At 33.7% G+C, this 19,493-nt stretch overlaps 1 protein-coding gene across 1 annotated transcript in view; it reads left to right on the top strand.

Annotated features, from left to right (window-relative positions):
* The window catches only part of LOC144967119 (uncharacterized), a 113,942-nt gene that overhangs the window by 72,358 nt on the left and 22,091 nt on the right, over positions 1–19,493 (top strand). Inside the window, exons 33-36 of the mRNA XM_078903964.1 lie at positions 1,690–1,794; positions 4,977–5,102; positions 9,761–9,849; positions 17,681–17,790. Of these exons, the coding sequence (XP_078760090.1) occupies positions 1,690–1,794; positions 4,977–5,102; positions 9,761–9,849; positions 17,681–17,790 (430 nt within the window). The remainder of the gene's footprint in view (positions 1–1,689; positions 1,795–4,976; positions 5,103–9,760; positions 9,850–17,680; positions 17,791–19,493) is intronic.

The following is a 19,493-nucleotide window of genomic DNA, read 5'->3' as shown; positions in this document are numbered from 1 at the left end:
TAGTTAAAATTGAGAGTTTGCCCATAATTCAAAACTAAGTAGTATGCACTGATCTAACTTACATGAAAGAAAATGGGTGTCTTAACCACTTTAATCCTAGGTGAAATGAAAATCTAAAGCAGACGCGAACATTATCAAGTATTCCATCATAATAATATGTCTATTTTTGGTTTGTTCGGGCTCGAAGCTAGACATATACAATGGGCACGACCTATATTCCATTTCCATGTGCTCGAGGTCATTGGTCACATTGCAAATTGTGCTCAAAATGACTTATATAGTGAAAAGTGTTCACATTTTAAGAATAATGAACGTTACAATTAGTCATTTTGCTCATCATGATGCATGGGTGTGTTTACAATGTTCATAAAGAAAGCAGCGTGTTTAGATACATTGAGAAATCTCCAATTGTTGTACAGCAAAAATTCATGTGATCGATGAATAGATAGGTTGGACGAAAACATGAATATAGATCGCTCTCATTGACAGTTTGTCGATAACTTTTAACTAAATATTTCCCAGGGCAATAATTATCACATCGATGGCATAAAAAGGACAGTAATATTAGCAGTAATATTAGTTGATGTTGTTAATCGGTGAAACTTATCTAAAATTTCTATAAATCCGAATACCTTAATCTGATCAAGTGAATAATATCATTATGAATGCACGATTTGCTGAAAAAGCCAATCGGACAGATCCTAACTCAAGAATTTCTGTATTGATGTTTATACTGGACAGATAGAGTTGAGGGTGTGGCCATAAGTTAAACCTGGGTATTATCCACCCGAAACCATCACATTAAAAGCATCAAAGGGGAAATAATAATACTTGATGTTGTTAATAGATGAAAACTGTTGAAAACTTAGTGTAGATCTGAAATCGTTAAAGTAATTAAGTGAATACAAATAAATGATAATATTAAATTGAAAGTAAGCTTCAATTTAATTACACAAACAGATCAAATGAACGTTTCGGGTTTCCCCTTTATCAACAAAACAGGATGAATGAAAGACCATAGATGTTTTCTTAACGTTCAGCAGAAGTCTCTTTGCTTCGCTATCAACCACTAACTTGTCAAGCATATATGAAGGTTTTAATAATAATAAATGTAATGATAATAATAATAAATGTAATAATAATAATAATAATAATAATAATAATAATAATAATAATAATAAATAATAATAATAATAATAATAATAATGATAATAATAATAATAATGATAACACATTAGAATGTCACTTTACCGCCTCCTCCTCCCCCCACCCGCCCAAATCAATGTGGTACAACGTAAAATGCCTAGACCTGATGAAGTGGATATTGTTCTATATAAAAACTCATAATTTTTTAGAGATGGAAACATTCCATAGCATTACTCACTATCCTTAGAAAAAGGCTTTTTACTCATATTGTGTCACCATAATCAGGATTTAAATGACTACCCTAAAGGGTAACAGAGATTTCTATGGTTTTTTAATGCAATAGCACCTCACGCGCTTCATTCCTCGCCTTACTTGATGAGTTTTACTGTTGGTTTTGATTTAATTGTAAAGCGCTTGGAGCTTATCAAGTGGGTATTGCGCTATATGAAAGCTCATATTTTTTTAAAGATGATAATATTGCGCGATTTAACTCTTGATATTTTTAGATTAACATCTTGTTGTCATTATTTTATCTGCTTTTAGCCGATGGTGACGACTGTATGGTTATGGAAAAGAACAAGAAATGGACTGATGACTGGTGTAAAAATAAAAGGTTTCCCTACGTGTGTCAAGAAAGGTCAACTGTGGGTGAGAATTTTAACCAAAGATCGATAGATAGATGCTGTGCTTTTTGAAAATATCCGGCCCCTGATGTGAACACCAATTCAAACCTGTAATATGTTGGGGAATACTGTACATTGAACTGAAAGTCAAATATATGCGACTCTGGTTAAGCTTGTAATTTTATTTTTTTGAGAATTAATTCAGGAGAATGAAAATAGTTTCATAATGTGCGAGTACCCTGAATTTGTTGGGGTCTTCTGACCTCCTATGATGGGCAGGAGTTCACTTGCTGAGCCTTCTTTCTCCATATACGTTTTCCTTTTTTATATTGCTCTCTCTCTCTCTCTCTCTCTCTCTCTCTATATATATATATATATATATATATATATATATATATATATATATATATATATATATATATATATATATATATATATATATATATCTGTTCTGGATTATGATCATATTTTTTCCCTTGTCATTGCGGTGATACTAAGCTTATGGCGATACAATCAAATGTATAATACCTTTTTGGAGAGATGTATTTTATCGCTATTTGAAATTTTAAATTTGAAGTTTTCTGGTTAAAATAAAAATTAAAAAAAAAAAGATTCCAGTCGGAAGAAAACATCATTGATAACTTATAATATGGGACTTATAGTCTATTATAGATGATTCATTTTGACAACCAATATATAGCCTGAGCATTCTTCTTCTTCTTCTTCTTAATCTCCTTGTTACTGTTATGTTCTATTATAATTATTGACTTTGAATTCTATGTATTGTATCTTGAACTTTGTTGACATTTGAGTGTGTCCTTCATAATCATTTGCTTGTGCTTGGATGGGACTTTTATGTAATGTCAACATTAGCACGAGGAAGGGTTGCTCGTGGGATCTTCTGTTTCTTATTGACAAAGCCCTCTTTATCTTCCTCTTTCTATGCATGGTGCTATTAATCTATTAACCTCGTGCCTACACCTTTCCTTTATGATCTTCATTTTTACTGGGGCCCAAAGACTCATAAATACAAACAAACAACAGAGTACCCTAAATTTCATACTTCTACTCATTGTAACATTTTGCTCACTTTTTGACAGCCTATTCATGCCGACATATGTGACCCATCGTCTCAAAACGGTATTATGTCGGAACGAACCAGACGCTTAAAATCCGAATTAAATGTTAACCTGGTCTAAAATATAAATTGTTGGCATTAGCATCCTAAAATATGATATCCATTATCATCAATGAAACATACAAACTCAGCACAAATCTGATATTTCTGGCTATAAATTCAATTTTCAACATCTTAACCAGCCCGACTTAATACTGTTTTGAGGCGAAGGGTCACATATTACCAGTTTTCAGCAACGGGTCAGTCATTGTAAAAATTTGAGGTTTCATATCCCGGCGCAATATCACGTAAACGTGCTCAAAGAGTTCTACAAGGGTCCCAAGCCAACAGCGGCATGTAGGACGAACATGACTATTAGGCGAAATCTCTTTTTTTCCAGACAGAGACAGCGCTGTTAACAGACAGATCTCATTTAACGCCTGAGTACACTGAGTGAATTTGAGTAAAGAGCCTTTTCCAATGAATCAACTATGCGCCGCTCAGAGAAGGACTCGAACCAATGACCTTCCGATCCGAAGACGAGTGTCATACCAATAGACAATATATCATTGATGATGCTTCTTCTGTCAAATCACAGTCTGTTGGGTTTTTCTTTTTTGGCTTAAAAACTTTTACTTCAGATATCAATCAGTTAAAATAACCCTCAGCTTGTGTCAAAAATCATAAACCTGAGACTTGTAGGAAGTCTTTGATTTGGCAAGTAGAGGGTCATTGTATTTTATCGCTAGTTGAAATAAAAGTTTTCTGGTTAAAATAAAAATTAAAAAAAAAAGATTCCAGTCGGAAGAAAACATTATTGATAACTTATAACATGGGACTTATAGTCTCGTAAAGATAATTCATTTTGACAACCAATATATAGCCTGAGCATTCTTCTTCTTCTTCTTCTTCTTCTTCTTCTTCTTCTTCTTCTTCTTCTTCTTCTTCTTCTTCTTCTTCTTCTTCTTTTTTTTCTTCGTTCGGGCAGCCAATGTCATTGTGGTGACGACAAGCGCTGTGCCATGTTGTATGCGCTCAGAGCGACCAAGAATTGTTTATGACGGTGCTGTCAATTATTAAATTCACGCGTTGAGCATTAAATCAAGTATCTCCTTCATAATTGTATGGATAAGGATGTCAGAAGAAAAAAAGAAATCTTGAGTTACATCAAGTTTGACTATATATGTTGGCATTTACGAAGGGTGCATCCTCTCTCCTCCATCATAATATTTCTTTTGAAGAGCTTTTTCAAACTGGCTCATATAAACTCGTTGTTCTTATGGCTGCTGAGAGTGGTTCTTTCACGGGAAAATACATTCTTTTCTTGGGATTAATAAAATACATATATTAAATAAAATAAAAACAAACTTTTAAAATATTCTTTTTGAAAATTCGCCGCGTTCTAAATGTATATAGTAGTATTCTTTAAAAGAACAAGGTAGCTCATATAAGTCCAATAGCCGACGTATACTTATTTACAAGTCTAATAACTCAATTTATTACGGACTCATTGCTGTCATGAAAATACTGTCAAACCAACGCACGACAATGCCCATTTTATAACAATAATAAAACAAGTCCATAATTAATTGCGCTCAGTGATCAGACCTGCTCTTATGTGCAATTATTTAAAAGCATATTATTGAATTATTTTGACCACGTGAAGTGAATTGTTATATTTTTTAATAGAGGCCCCATTTTCAAACTGATAGTGAAATTAAAATGTAAGGTTAAATTCGTTTGGCCTGAAAATGCCAAGCTGTAAATACAATTATTTTTTCTTTACTTTGAAAAACAAATTCGCTTAACTTGCTCAATGTTGGTTATTGGTCTCTTTCTGATCCCACAGTAAGGTCGTGAGTGCATGCCTCTGAAAGTACTTTATTTTGGAAGAGTGGCCATGTAAAGAGTGTGTAACAGTCTGGTCATGAACTCGATTCCCGCCTTCTGGTACCTCTCTACTCAATTGTTAATAGTACTGAAAGACATGAATTTAAAATGGTTTCAAAATATGAAAATATATAATAATTTATCACAAAGAATAATATCACTTAGTGAAGAATGAAAATGACTTAATTTTTCTTTCACAGATTTAAAGCAATGCTTTGATTACCTTAACACTTGCCCTGCTCTGGTTAAAGGACTTCCTAATCACGACTGCAGTGACTATCCAGCTCTACAATTAAACTGTCGTTCTAGCTGTGGTCTTTGTTTGAGTAAGAAAAAATTTAACTACATGTTGGAAGTAAATAAATCTAAGTACTGGGTCGTATTTCTCAATGGCTAGTGCTATTGGTGAGTACTGATCAATAGGCTCTATCTAGCAGTCCTATGTGTGTCACTGCTGACCTCCTAACACCTATTTTTTGTCAGTGAGAAAATATTAAGTTTAGTTACTCTAACATTCTATATATTATTACTTTGAAATCTCTTGAATATTGTTTCGAATATATGGCAAGCCACCAACTGAAATAGGCCAGAGCTATGCTTAGTATTGATGAACTGGCGTATCGCCCATTGGTCAGTTCTGATCTATAGCCTCTCCGCTGGGGATTGGCTATTGGTCAGGTGAATACTTCATCTATATCATTTACCTTTTTTTCTTATAATAATAATATCCAATGTTATTTTACATTAATCGTCATAATCAAATATAATGTTGGTAAGATCTTTATCAATGGCATTCTTAACATCATTAATTGAATTATAATTTTTTCTCTCAAACTTTGTCACAGACCTTTGAATTAGATTATTTTTCCTTATAGACGAATTGCATCTTTCAACAAATATCTTAAATTTATCTCCCCTAGTGTTTGTAACATGCGAATAATTAAAAAAATATTTATAATCTATATTGTAAGAACAATGCACGAGTCTATATATATATATATATATATATATATATATATATATATATATATATATATATATATATATATATATATGAATAAGGTCACATCTTATTCTATAATATTTTAGTGAAGGCAAATTTAGATACTTTGGCTAATCATTCTAAATAGGTGAGATGTCAAATGTCAGGTACAAGTCTCGCAGTGAGTCTTTGTACGTTCACAGCGTTAACAGACTGTTGCTTAAATAAGGGAGTCCAAATACTATTTCCATAGTACATATAAAGTTAGACACACGCTTTGGATTTTAATAGTGGTAGATGTGGCACGTTATATAGGAATAGATCAGGTTCATAAGATAAGTATTAATTCCCGTTAAAGCAGAAATGGTTTAATATAAATCAATTAGATAGCCTCACGCAATAACACGCTAACACATAATTAAACAAAAGTATAATAGTAGCTTTTTAATCAATCAAAGTTAGGCTATGGGTAAGTTAATTTTCATTCTCTCTCGTTCGGTTGTTCAGTTATAGTGTTAATTGTTCTTAGATTATTTGTTGAGATCGTTTATTTTACTGGCTCAGTTCGTGAATGGTTTCATCGTCGTTCTTTGATCGGGCCAAAACATCATTTGATTCGTGAAGAGCCTGATACCCATTCCTTGGGTAAGATTAATGGGTGACCAGATAGATATCCAGATCTGAGAATATATAGGAGTAAAACCTTGAATGGTTGCAAAACGTGGGTGTTCCCAGTGTTGTTGAAAGAGTTTCAATTAACAGCTCTTGATAACACCAATGATCTCATTTTTAAATAATAATAATAATAATAATAATGATAATAATAATAATATAATAATAATAATAATAATATAATAATAATGATAATAATAATAATAATAATAATGATAATGATAATGATAATAATAATAATAATAATAATAATAATAATAATAATAATAATAATAATAATAATAATAATAATATAATAATAATAATAATAATAATAATAATAATAATATTAATAATTATTACAATTTAAAAAAATAATAATAATAATAATAATAATAATAATAATAACAACAATAATAATAATAATAATAATAATAATAATAATAATAATAATAACAATAAAATAATAATAATAATAATAAATAAATAATAATAATAATAATAATAATAATAATAACAATAATAATAATAATAATAATAATAATAATAAAATATAATAAATAATAATAATAATAATAATAATAATAATAATATAATATAATAATAATAATAATAATAATAATAATAATAATAATAATAATAATAATAATAATAATAATAATAATAATAATAATAATAATAATAATAAATAATAATAATAATAATATAATAAATAATAATAATAATAATAATAATAATAATAATAATAATAATTAATAATAATAATAATAATAATAATAATAATAATAAATAATAATAATAATTAATAAATAGCCCTGGCGGGATACAATTAGGTTAGTGGGATGTGGAAAAATAAGTAACCAAAGAGAGCATTAGAATCAATAAATATCAATTCAAAATATTACTATACCACATAAGCGATAGCACATTTGTAAAATGGAATTAACGTGAATGTAATTCAGTCATTTCAAAGTTATACATACATACATGTACAATTATATATACATATATAGATATAGAGAGTGAATGAAACATTTTTGTTATATTGTTATTAATGTCAATTATTTGATGCGTTGCGTCTACTTACGGTCCAGTCGAAAACACTATATTAATTATTACTCACTACACAAAATAGTGTTAAATCGCATTAATTAATCATAAAGCAATTTAAGTCCACAGTTATAAGATTGATATAAGTAATCCATACCCTCAATCACACCGTATATTCTGCTAAATATGATTTCAAGTATTGGTCACAATTACATGTCTGATTCTCGAGTGCTGAAATGAGAAAAAGAACGAGTTTGACTTAGTTTGGCTTATGCATCTTTCTTTTATCTCAAAATGGCCTGAGTTGATTCAATCGCAGGAACCAATTATGTTCACGGATTTTTTATACTTGAGTTCTACTGATCATTTAGCCGGATCCAATCACATTTTCAAGTGTTTCGACACGAGGTTTTACTGGTCAATCAATAAGATATTAACGACGTCATTATGAGTAATCTTAGAATTGGATACTTTTTTATTGCTATCATAAACTTGATTAAGAGGATGGCAGTGTTAGTCACAGCCCGACTTTTTTATCTAGATCGCGTCGACCGCGGCTATAAATTAGGCAGGTACCTGGCATAATTCTGGTCTCTTGGCTGGTCTGTAATTAATTCAGTGTTATAAAATCTTTAAGGTCGGCTGTCTTGTAATTTAGGAAGGGTTGTAAAATTATGTTGTTGGTGAAGACCTGTGTGATTTTGAAAATCACGACAATTTTCTTATAATATTTTTGGTATTCATTTTCTTAACTATAATTTATGTAAACACACTGATCACCCGTTCAATATTTGTTTATTTAGTTTATAAGATGAATGGAAACCACCCGTCTTTTTAAAATACAATTATTCTGTTTGAGCTTTTTAAAAAGTCTCATTTTTGTCTAAATCGCATCCAAAAAGTATAAATGTTTCATCAAAGCAATCAAGAATTGAGATTGATAATTGGAGTGGCTATTGGTCACTACTGACCTACAAGCGCAGGTGCACATAGGTCAATACTGAGCGCCGGTTTCGTTGGGATTTTTTTGGTCTAAATATTTTCACCTTAACAATCTTTTCTTTCGACTGCCACATGTCTATTTTCATATTGGTTTATGCAGAATTATTAGTTGTTTATATGTGAATCCAGGGGTGCCGAAATGTGCCAAATGCCAGTGATGTGACAAAATTTCGCCACATTTCCAACACAACTTTGGTTTGTTTTTTAGTTATTTTAATTTTAATTTTTGTTATTTGTTTTGCTATTTTTTCTTCTTTTTTTATCTTCTTTTCATTGATGTGACGTATGTAAAGATTTGGGATTATCTTACAGAATTATTTATTTAAAAAACCGGAATTTAACGGTGAATGGGAATAAGTTGGCCAACTCGTGTAATCATCACTGTGTGTGTCATGTATATATAGTCCATAACATTTATGTTTTATTGGACTTCTTTAAAGTCTTAAAATTTGAGGCTATAGAAATAAAGTCGATTTTTGGCAGAATGCGAGAAAATAACAGAAAATAAGAAAATGAAAGCGCGTCCGTTTTGAGAATCATTTGAGATAGTTTGACAGCCCATATCACTACGCCATGTGACTTTGTACATAACACAAAGCAGCATGCCACGCCTTTTGTCCTCTGTTTGTTTGCCGGCCGCCGTCAAATCTTTCACGATCAGAAAGCGATATCAAATGGCTGTGTTGACCTGATTTATCAATAGATTTCGTTCATTGCAACCAAAATTTGTCTGTAGAGACTTCCTATTCAAAAGAATGAGGTTGAAATGCATTATTTGTGCATAGCATAGCATTGCAGGATTTGCTGTAGAACGTCATTCCCAACCCGACCTAAAACAAGATGGAGGCCAACTCGAACTGGAAAGTTTGTTAACAACAAAGAGGAATACTGCATAATTGAAAATTAGACAACATGACATTATCATAAATCGTACCTAAAAACGTTTTTAGTCTTTAGATATGATTTAGAATGCTGTAAAAAGTCTTAAATATATCTCTCAAGTAGTTTATGACTTGTAAAAACCTTGATTTTCATCGTGAACGTCTTTTTCTATCTATTGTTATTTGTTTTTTTCATTTTGAAAAGCCCCTGCAAGTACCAGATTCAGTTAATAATTTTTTAAAATAATATTCTGAAATGACATGGAATAATAATGATACCAGCGCCATGCAACTTGCAGAAATATTTCCAGATCAAAATCTGAGCGTTTTGATCAAGCCATGGTGTTAGTATATTTCTGTTAATCCTGGCTGGAGAAGTCTTTTCATTACATATCAATTGTATTTTTTTTTACACAAGGATGCAAAAAGGACATAAGACTCAGAGACCACAATGAGGTCTACAACATTGATTCAAACAAAGACGGATACTGCATCTGGAATTTTAAGGTAACGTTTTTGTTTATAAAATGAAACATTTCAACATTCGTAATGTTTGATAATGTTTTATAAAACCTCACCCTCGATAAAGAAGAGACGAAAGGACATAGCATTCATCCTCTGGAAATAGAAGAAATCCGGATGATGATGATGATGATGATGATGATGATGATGATGATGATGATGATGATGATGATGATGATGATGATGATGATGATGATGATGATGATGATGATGATGATGATGATGATGATGATGATGATTATAATGATGATCATCAAAAGGGGCAGCGTGGCTCAGTGGTACGGTCTTTGTTTCCTACCCGAAAGGTACCGAGTTCAATCACCCGCCGCTGCGTTGTGTGACCTTGAGCAAGTCACTTCGCCCTAGCTCACTTTGCGGCGCTGCTCTGCGGCTGACGCCTGGGTTATTCCAGTCTTACCTTAGGATATACCCTAAAGACAAATTCTCCCATGGGGATGAATAAAGGGAATTTTATTTTATTTATTTTTTTATTTTTTTATCATGAATATTAATGAGGATGATCATGATGATGATGATTGCTTTATGGCCTTGGTAAGGTGCTTGGATATTGACTTGTAGGTCCGGGGTTCGAGTCCCGCAAAGAACGGTGCAAAGTTGAATATTTTGGATAAGGCTCTTTACTGAGGTCTAAAATGAGTATCTGGATTGAGAGCACCTTATAGTGTCTTACATTGTCTTTCTGCTAAAACCAAAATTTCTACATTTTCGAAGAATATACATTATTTGACATAGTTTCTCAGAGATGCCATCTACATGAAATTTGAAATTAAGTGATTCGTCAAGGATCACTCCTAAATAATTGAATTGCGTGAAAAGTTCCAGTTTGTAATTTTTAATTTCAATGGCATTTGGAGGAACCTGACTCTTTTTGAAATCAAAGATTTGTTCTTTTGTTTTTGATACAATAAGTCCAAGGCATTTTGTCTGACACCAATTCACATGTTTAATTTAGCTTACATAATAATTTTCTGATTCTTGGCTTTTCAAAACCCCCAAAATGTCTGTATTGTCAGCATATTTAACAATAAGACATTCATCATAAATAGATCTAAAAACATCAGAAGCTGTACTGAAACATTGTCAAAAAAGAGGATTGAACATTAAAAAATCAAAATGTGAATTCACAAAGAACGACAAATGACTAGGCTATCGTCTCTTTTATAACGGAATCTTGCCACGGCCAACGAAGGTCGGAGCCACACTCAAAGCACCAGAACCAACATCTCTTCAGGAGTTAATAACTTACCTTAATGTGCTGAACTACTAACTGAAGTTCTTATCAAATATATCGCATCGCATGGCCCAGTTGAACGATCTATGGAAGAGAACACTGCCTGGAAACGAACACCAGGGCCCAATTTTATGTTAGAGGCTAGATTTTATAGTTATAAGTATAACTAGTATGTGGCTTGCTAGTCTTAACAGAAGTAAGTGACTAAAAATCGAATTTTATGAACGTTTTCATAGATTCTAACTATCTAGGCTCTTGCCTAAAAGTGGGCGTTGTAAGGACGGTGACTAATTCGGATTTTTTGTGCTGGTAACATCAAGTACACGATGGTAGGTAAGATATCAGCCTTCATACTGTCAATGCAAAAGATTTCTAAAGAGGAAATTAGCAACACGTATGGTATAGTTAATATATCATATGGTTCCGTTTCATATTTGAACTTATTACTTTTGTCAGTGTGAATCAAGTCACGTGATATTGTCTGTCGAATGATCAGACTACAATGATGTCCGTGTTCGACTGTCAAGTATATTTTCAGGCTAATGAAAGTTACATTAAAATGTAAACAAATTGAACCAAAAAAACCCATTAAAATAAAAAAACAAAAGAGAAAGTGCGCTTTGATTACTCAGAGTAATTCAGTCAGTTACAATGCCAACAGAATAACTTTTGTCTCCACTATACTTTCTAATTTAAAATAATAAAAAAATTTGGGTGGGGGGTGTTCTTTGTCGATTTCGAGTCTCCGTTCACTCGCAACTCACGAGCCCGATTAACCGTTTATAGTTTTAGTTTTTACTCACAAAAATGTGTATGTTCGACGAGCTGCCCTTATCTTGCAGTTTTTTAAAGCCAGTGTCAATAGCAACAGGACACTTTTTGCCATTTTCATTCGTTACCGAGTATTTTCCTTCCGAATCAAAGCTCTAAATCTAAAAATAGCTGCTATCTTTGTTGGCGCTATGATGTACCCTAGTAACTAGTCTCAGACTAAGCTTTGACTCGGCCTAAAAAGATATGAGATAAACGTGGCCAAACTTGAAGTCCGACGGAGTTATGATTTTAGACCGGGAATTACTTGGTCAGCTCTCATAAAATCCGATTTTTTTTCAAGTCTTTTTGACTAAAGGCGCGGTCTGGGTCTAATTATTAGGTAAAGCTTTCAATATATTATTGAAGTCCACATTTTTAAAGCATACTATAAAGGCTCGAAATACACAGTCAAAAAGGGTACAGGTAGTAAGAAAAGTGTGAAAAACGGAAAGCTATTTTGCCATTTTCTCAATATGTCATTTTCTAAGGGTATGGGATACTGTGTCAAACGTTTCTCAGAATCTATTCAGTGAAATTGTCTGAAAATCACCACAGTTATCAAAAAAATAATGTAGTATGTCGCCATGGAGAGATTTTTTTTGATAAAGTATTTGTATTTAGAATTATAATCCAAACTATGCATTTTAACATCAATTTTGTAATAACAATATGATTCTCAATTGTGTAATGTTTTAATTAAAATTCCATAAGTTAAGGTCGTAAAATCTATCTATGGCGACACACTTACAAAGTTGATAAGAGGAAAGGATATGGAGGTCATTCCTTAATAAGTTTTTGTGGAACGTTTGCCAAAAGAATGTTATATTGTTTATGCCAGACCCCCAAAATTGGTTGCAAAACGGGTATTAACACAGATAATTTATATTTTTCAACAAAAATGTTGTTTTTTTACCGTATAATTAATGACTATACAGAATTATTTTTTTTAACCCAATATAGGTAATTCATTTATTTCATAAAAGTCCAAAATCGCCACTTAAGTCAGAGACTAAGCGCTAGTCCGCGTTCACAAAAACGGTCCCAGAACACCAACATTTGAAGGTTCAAAGCGTAGTTTCTCACGAAAGAATCTGCTTGTCCATTTCGATCTCAACGTCCCTCATTTTCTCATGTGATGCATCGCCCAGGATTGCCTCTGACATACTTTCGTACATTTCAACGATGGAACAAAAAAGCCAATAGCGTACGCTTCCAGGTCAATAGATAATGCGGAACAACATTACTCTCAACTGAATAAAGAAGTTTATCAATCATTGTTGGACTGCTTAAATTCAACAAATACATATTTGGTCAGTATGTCACAGTCAAAATGGATCACAAGTCTCTTCTTGTTGTGTTTGTTGAAAACAAACCAATACCGGACCATGCATCATCTCGAATTCAGCTTTGACGTATCATCTTGAGTGCTTATGTTTCTAAAATGAAACATGCCTACCCATTACAACGATGTAGGGTCGGTTACCCCTGTATGTAAAGGAGCCCCAACATCATTCCCAGAAGACATACATCGGGTATTCCAAATTCTCAACGATCTATCTATTATCAGGGCCCACATTCCATCCAAAACATCTAATGATCCAATACTTCGGCGGATCTACGTAATTGTCGCACATCGCTATCTGTGACCCACCAACATTGTTCGAAAATTCCGTCGTTGCTTCACAAGAAAAGTGGAATTAAGCATCGACAATAGATGTTTGCTGTAGAGGGTATTCGAGTTATTGTTCCCACAATGCTTTGAAAAAGTATTCTCGCAAAAATTCACGAGGGTCACTTTGGCATATAATGAAAATGCAAGTAAAGAGTTATATGTCGTGGCCTAAAATTGATTACAATTTCGAATTCTATGCCAAATCTTCTGTAAATTGTCAAAGTTTTCAGAATTCACCAGTACTCACATTTGAATTCGTGGAACTACCCAACTCAACCATGATGTAGGCTTCACATGGATTTTGCTGGTTCATTCTTAGGTCATATGTTCTTAATCATTGCTATTTCGCATTCAAAGTGGATTGATATTCATCCGATGAAACGGATTAGTTCTGACACAATTTTCCAGCTTCTTACTTCTTTGCAACACATGAACTGCTTAACAAAATTATTTCATCATTTGTCCACGAGCCTATCGTTTATAATCTAAGAAGTTGAAAATCTTTTTCGTTGCACCGGCATCGAGTTCATAAAGTCAACCCTTCATCACCAATCCACAAATGGATTAGCAGAGAGAGAGAGCTGTTGCAACCTTCAAATCAGATATGAATAAGATTAACATTAACAATGGTTGTTTACCAGAGACTTTGACCAGGTTTCTACTGAAATACAGAGAAATACCTCAAATAACAACTGGATTTACACCTTCTGAACTTTTACTTTGAAGAAAAACTAAAACTTGTTTAGATTTATTGCATGATGAGGACTTCACGGTAGAGAAGGATAAAATGCTTGACTTTTTCCGCAACCGCCATTATCCTGAATCCATTTTAAAACAAGCGGTTGACAAAATCCAAAATATCTCTAGGGAAGCTGCCATGAAACCAGTTGACAACAATGACAGCAAAACAGACAGACATATCCTAGTCATTACTAATCATCCACACAACAAGGAAGTCATCAAAATTTAAAAAACCAGCTACCGTCAGATTCTTCAGGAATGTAGAAACGAGGGATATATTCAACGTACCGTCGCTAATCGCCTACAGACGGGACCGTAATATGAGGGACATACTAGTTAGGAGCCGCTTGACGTAGGATATGGCCGGTACTCAACGTAAGACGGAGCCTTGTGGATGTTGCAGATGCAGGACATGCCCACACTTATTCGTGGAAAATTCCATCAAATTCCCGGATAAAGTGTGTACATCCGACACTCATTCACCTGCACAGATCGTAATCTAATTAACGCTATAATCTGCAAACGTTGCCACAAGACATACGTGGGAGAAACTGGCAAGAGACTAAGCGACATGTTTGGACATCTGCGGTCTATTGAAAACGACGAGGACAAATCTGTCGCCCACGACTTCAATGGGTCCAGTCAACGAGGATTGCACGACATCCAAGTTGTCGTCCTTCAGTTCTGTCACACCACCAAACAACATAGAAAATATAGGGAGGCAGAACTGATCCTAAAACTGAACACCCTTTCACCTCACGGCATGAGCTCGATACTGGACCTAATATAAATATTATACTACATTTGTCTCTTTCCACCCCCCCCCCCCCCCCCCCCCCCCCCCCGACTCTCCCGGCCATCCATCTTCATTTCCTTTTATTATATATCAGTATCATTACTACTTTGACTACAGCAACTACTACTACTACTACTACTACTACTACTACTACTACTACTACTACTACTACTACTACTACTATTACTACTACTACTACTACTACTACTACTACTATTACTACTATTACTACTACTAAAAGTGATTACTGTTCCTTCTGCTGCTGCTGTCACTAATGATTATACTTATACTGACATCCCTTATTTATTTATTTATCTTTTTTTTGTAGTTATTTTCAATTCCATTGTCTATTTATTTTCCAACAATAGTCTACACTGTTTTTATATTTCGCTTTCTAAACTGCATTACACCGTTCCTCCCCGCCTCCCCTCTTTTCACTTGATTAATTACGCACATTTTAGAAATATCTAGCATTCTATTTTAATTCGTGCTTCCTCACAAAGAAGCATACTATTTCCGGCAACCGATGTTTTGTTTATTCATCTTAACTACGCCACTACCGCATTATCTCATTCATCTGTGGTGTTTCATTCATCCTGTTTTGTTGTTAAAGGGGAAACCCGAAACGTTCATTTGATCTGTTTTGTAATCAAATTGAAGCTTACATTCAATTTCACATTATTATTTATTCCTTCGAGCTTCGAGCAGCAACAGTTACATTACCCAGTTTTCTTCAAGAAATAAGTAGTAGAAGTAGTGGTAGATTATTGACACGTTATATAATGATAGATAGGTTAAGAAGGTAAGTATTAATCCCCGTTTAAAGCAGAAATACTCTAATATAAATCAACAGAATTGCCATACATGATAAGAGGTTAGCACACAAGTAGCCAAAATAATAATAGTACATTTTAATTAACTAAAGTTTGGCTATGTTAGTTAATTTCATCCTTTCTGGTTCACTACTCAATTTATTTTAATGGGATCCTTATCTGTTGGGAGGGCGACTTTAAGGTTTCTTCTGCCCGTTTATTTTATGGAGGAGCCTTTTTCATTCTTCGGTTGTCCCAGTGGCTCACTTGATAGATGGATTAGCTTGTAATCAAATGGGCATTTACTTGGTACCCCAATCTGTCAAAATACCGGAGCAAATCTTTGACTAATTGCGACATTTTTATATTCCTTATGAGCAGTAATGTCGTGAGGATTTTCAATAAACACCCTTGACATCACCACTAATCTAAATTTTGTTAGCCATGCTCCTTAATTTAATTAATGGGGTACAGGAAGGTTAGTGGGATAGGGAAAGATCAGTAAAAAATGCGAGCATGAGAATCAATACATATAAATACATTATAGCACTATCGCGTATTATCGATCGCAAATTTCTAAATGCAATTCATGTAATGTAATTCATTCATTTAAAAGGCATACATACATATACGATAATATGAACATATATAGATAAAGAGACTGAATGAAATATTTTATTTTCATAACAAGAATTATCAATTTCTGTTAAGAACATGAGTTATCGATTTCTGTTATTTTATAGGTTGTATCTACTTACAGCCCAGGCGAAAACACTATATTACTTATTATTATTCACTACACATTCTATCTTTAAATGGCATTAATTGATAATAACACAAAGTAAGTTCACAGCTATAAGATTGATATAATTATTACATACTCCTGTCCACACAATATTTACTGCTAAATAGAATTCCGAGTTCACCACTATAGCAAATAAGTGATAGAGTGGTGGAAAGGGAGAGAGACTGAGTTAGCTGATTATTTGCTTATTATACATATGGCTGGAGTTAGTGAATCCCAGAAACCAATGATGTTCCAGGATGATTCGCCAGTGCCAGGATTTAACTGGTACATCATTATGGCTGGCGTCAGGGAATCTTGTGTAAACTTTTATTATGCTCCTTTGATCGCCGGACGGTCGATTAATTATTCGCCCTATCGCATCTCACGCCTATCCGCTGGGCTTTAATTTATTCATTGTCATACTTGGCCCTTGTTGTAACTATAGCAGATGGGAACTCTAATTATGCTTATATAATCAAATCATAAAAGTATTGGGAGACACCTTGAGAAAATATGTATTGAGTTTTTTTTTTAAAATCCCGAGAAAGTTATGAAGGATTTGACATAGATCACTACACTGTTCATTTTCTTAAACTTAATTTCTTATCAAACCTATATAATTATAATAGTTGACTGAAACCATTTGAAAGCTACGGAGAGTCATTATGGGTTTATATCCCTGCTATATAATCGTAATTAAAGGCATGTATTATTTAATATTACGAGCATTATTATTGTTTATATTATTAATATTATGATCACGGTACGGCCTTAAAACATTGTAGCAGAAATGAATAAAAGGAGTCACTTCTTGTCTAAACAAAATATCAACCGGTTGTTATGTTCGTTGTGTATAAATTTACAATTCATCTCATTGAAACCCAAACCAAATCTAAACCACAGTGAAGACATATTGATTCATATTAATGTTCTATTTAACCAGAATGATGGCGGCGGAAAATATATTATCACTATAGATGAATTTGATGCAAAGCTTCCCGACACTCTAAAGATATCATTGGTATGGACAGGTGGGATGCGTACCTTGCACACGTAAGTTAACATTTTGATGAAGGTGAACACTCCACTTAAAAGAATAAAATTCTACAAGCCTCTCAGTAAAAAAAACCCAGCAAAATAATTGTAGTCTATTAATTCAGTTTTCATGAGGAATGTCATCAAATGAGAGTTTGACTTGTAGGCTGGGTGCTAACCATAGTCTCATCACTAATATTTAACTCAAGTGACGCGGCCTTGCATTCCGGAAGCTACACTGGACAGTGCCTAGTTGCTACAGCTGATCAGTTGAAACAATGGAGTTTTTCAATATTTACACCCATCCCAGAATAATACTTTTTTGAGCTAATAGCAATAATTTATGGTACAACCTTTACATTTTCTTAAAGAGAAATAAGATATTTATTGAGAGAGCAAACTTAGTAAGAATTTATGAAACCTGCAACAGTCAACTTTCTATTACGAATAATTGAGTGGTGGAATGAGAGGGAGCAAGGCTTTACACCTTATTGCTACACACATTAGCCTAGTTTTCGTCTAACACACGCATATACACACCAAGAGCCCACGTACAGATGCACACATGTAATAAAGGAATTTTCTACAAACACACACACGTGGGTAACATTATTTCTTTGTGTCCTTTGTTTGAGATGTAACAGATGACCAGAGCATGCAAAACGGCGTGGTAGGGGCATGGTGGTGGGGGGGGAGGGGGGGGGGGGGCTCTTTGTTGGCTTTGTTTATGACTTGAAAGGCCACTAACTTGCCTTCAACAAGTTGAAGGACATAGCTAAATTATTGACCAATCAGAATCAATTAAATTTTTACTGCATTTCTAAATATAGAAAGGTTAACAACTCCATTCATAAACTAGGACGGGGTTGATCTTGTCCTCAATAATGGACTGGCGCGCTTGGCGTCAAAGCCAACTCATCCTCAATACTGGACCATCGCCCCACTGACTCAGTTATGCTCGTCCTCAATATTGGACCTGCGCGCTACTAGACCCGAAGTTGCAATTCGGAGTCGAGTCTGAATATTCTCCCGTTGCAATTCGGACGCAAACTCCAATGTTCGTGCGCAATCAAAGCGAACTGTCAGTGGGACGCAGGACGGATTCTAAGAGATTCTCTTTTTTCTTTGGGACGCAGTGCGGGTATTGGGCAGACATGGGACTCTTAAATTAAAATGGGGCATTCGATACGGTCGACCACAATATTCTCTTAGACCGAATGGAGGATTCTTTTGGAGTCACCGGAACAGCATTCAAGTGGTTTTCTAATAACTTGAAGAATCGAACGGAACGAGTGTGCATAGATAGAACATCTTCAACAACCATCACACTTAATTTTGGCGTGCCGCATTGGTCAGTTTTGGGTCCATTTCTGCTCTTTGTCTACACCACATCTCTTACTAGCATCATTAAATCCTACAGCACCAGTCACCAACTTTACGCCGATGATACACAGCTATATTTCCCAATTTCTTCTTCCAACTTTATTTCAAACAAGACAAAAACCTTTAACTGCGTCTCCCACATCAAGCTCTGGATGACCCAAAACAAGCTAAAATTCAATGGTTATAAAACTTAATAAATCGTTTTTAGATATAAGGAAAGATCATTCCAACTGAAGAATTTTTGATTTGTGACTCTATCATTTCCAGATCTTCAAATGTTTAAAAATAAACTTGGTTTTTATTTTGATGAAATTCTGAATATGCAATATCATATAACA

This window comes from Berghia stephanieae, chromosome 3, assembly GCF_034508935.2.
Source record: "Berghia stephanieae isolate SIO BIC M18660-M18661 chromosome 3, UCSD_Bste_1.3, whole genome shotgun sequence".
NCBI classification, from domain to species: domain Eukaryota; kingdom Metazoa; phylum Mollusca; class Gastropoda; order Nudibranchia; family Aeolidiidae; genus Berghia; species Berghia stephanieae.
Note: the sequence above shows the minus strand (reverse complement) of the source record. Positions and strands in the feature narration are given on the sequence as shown.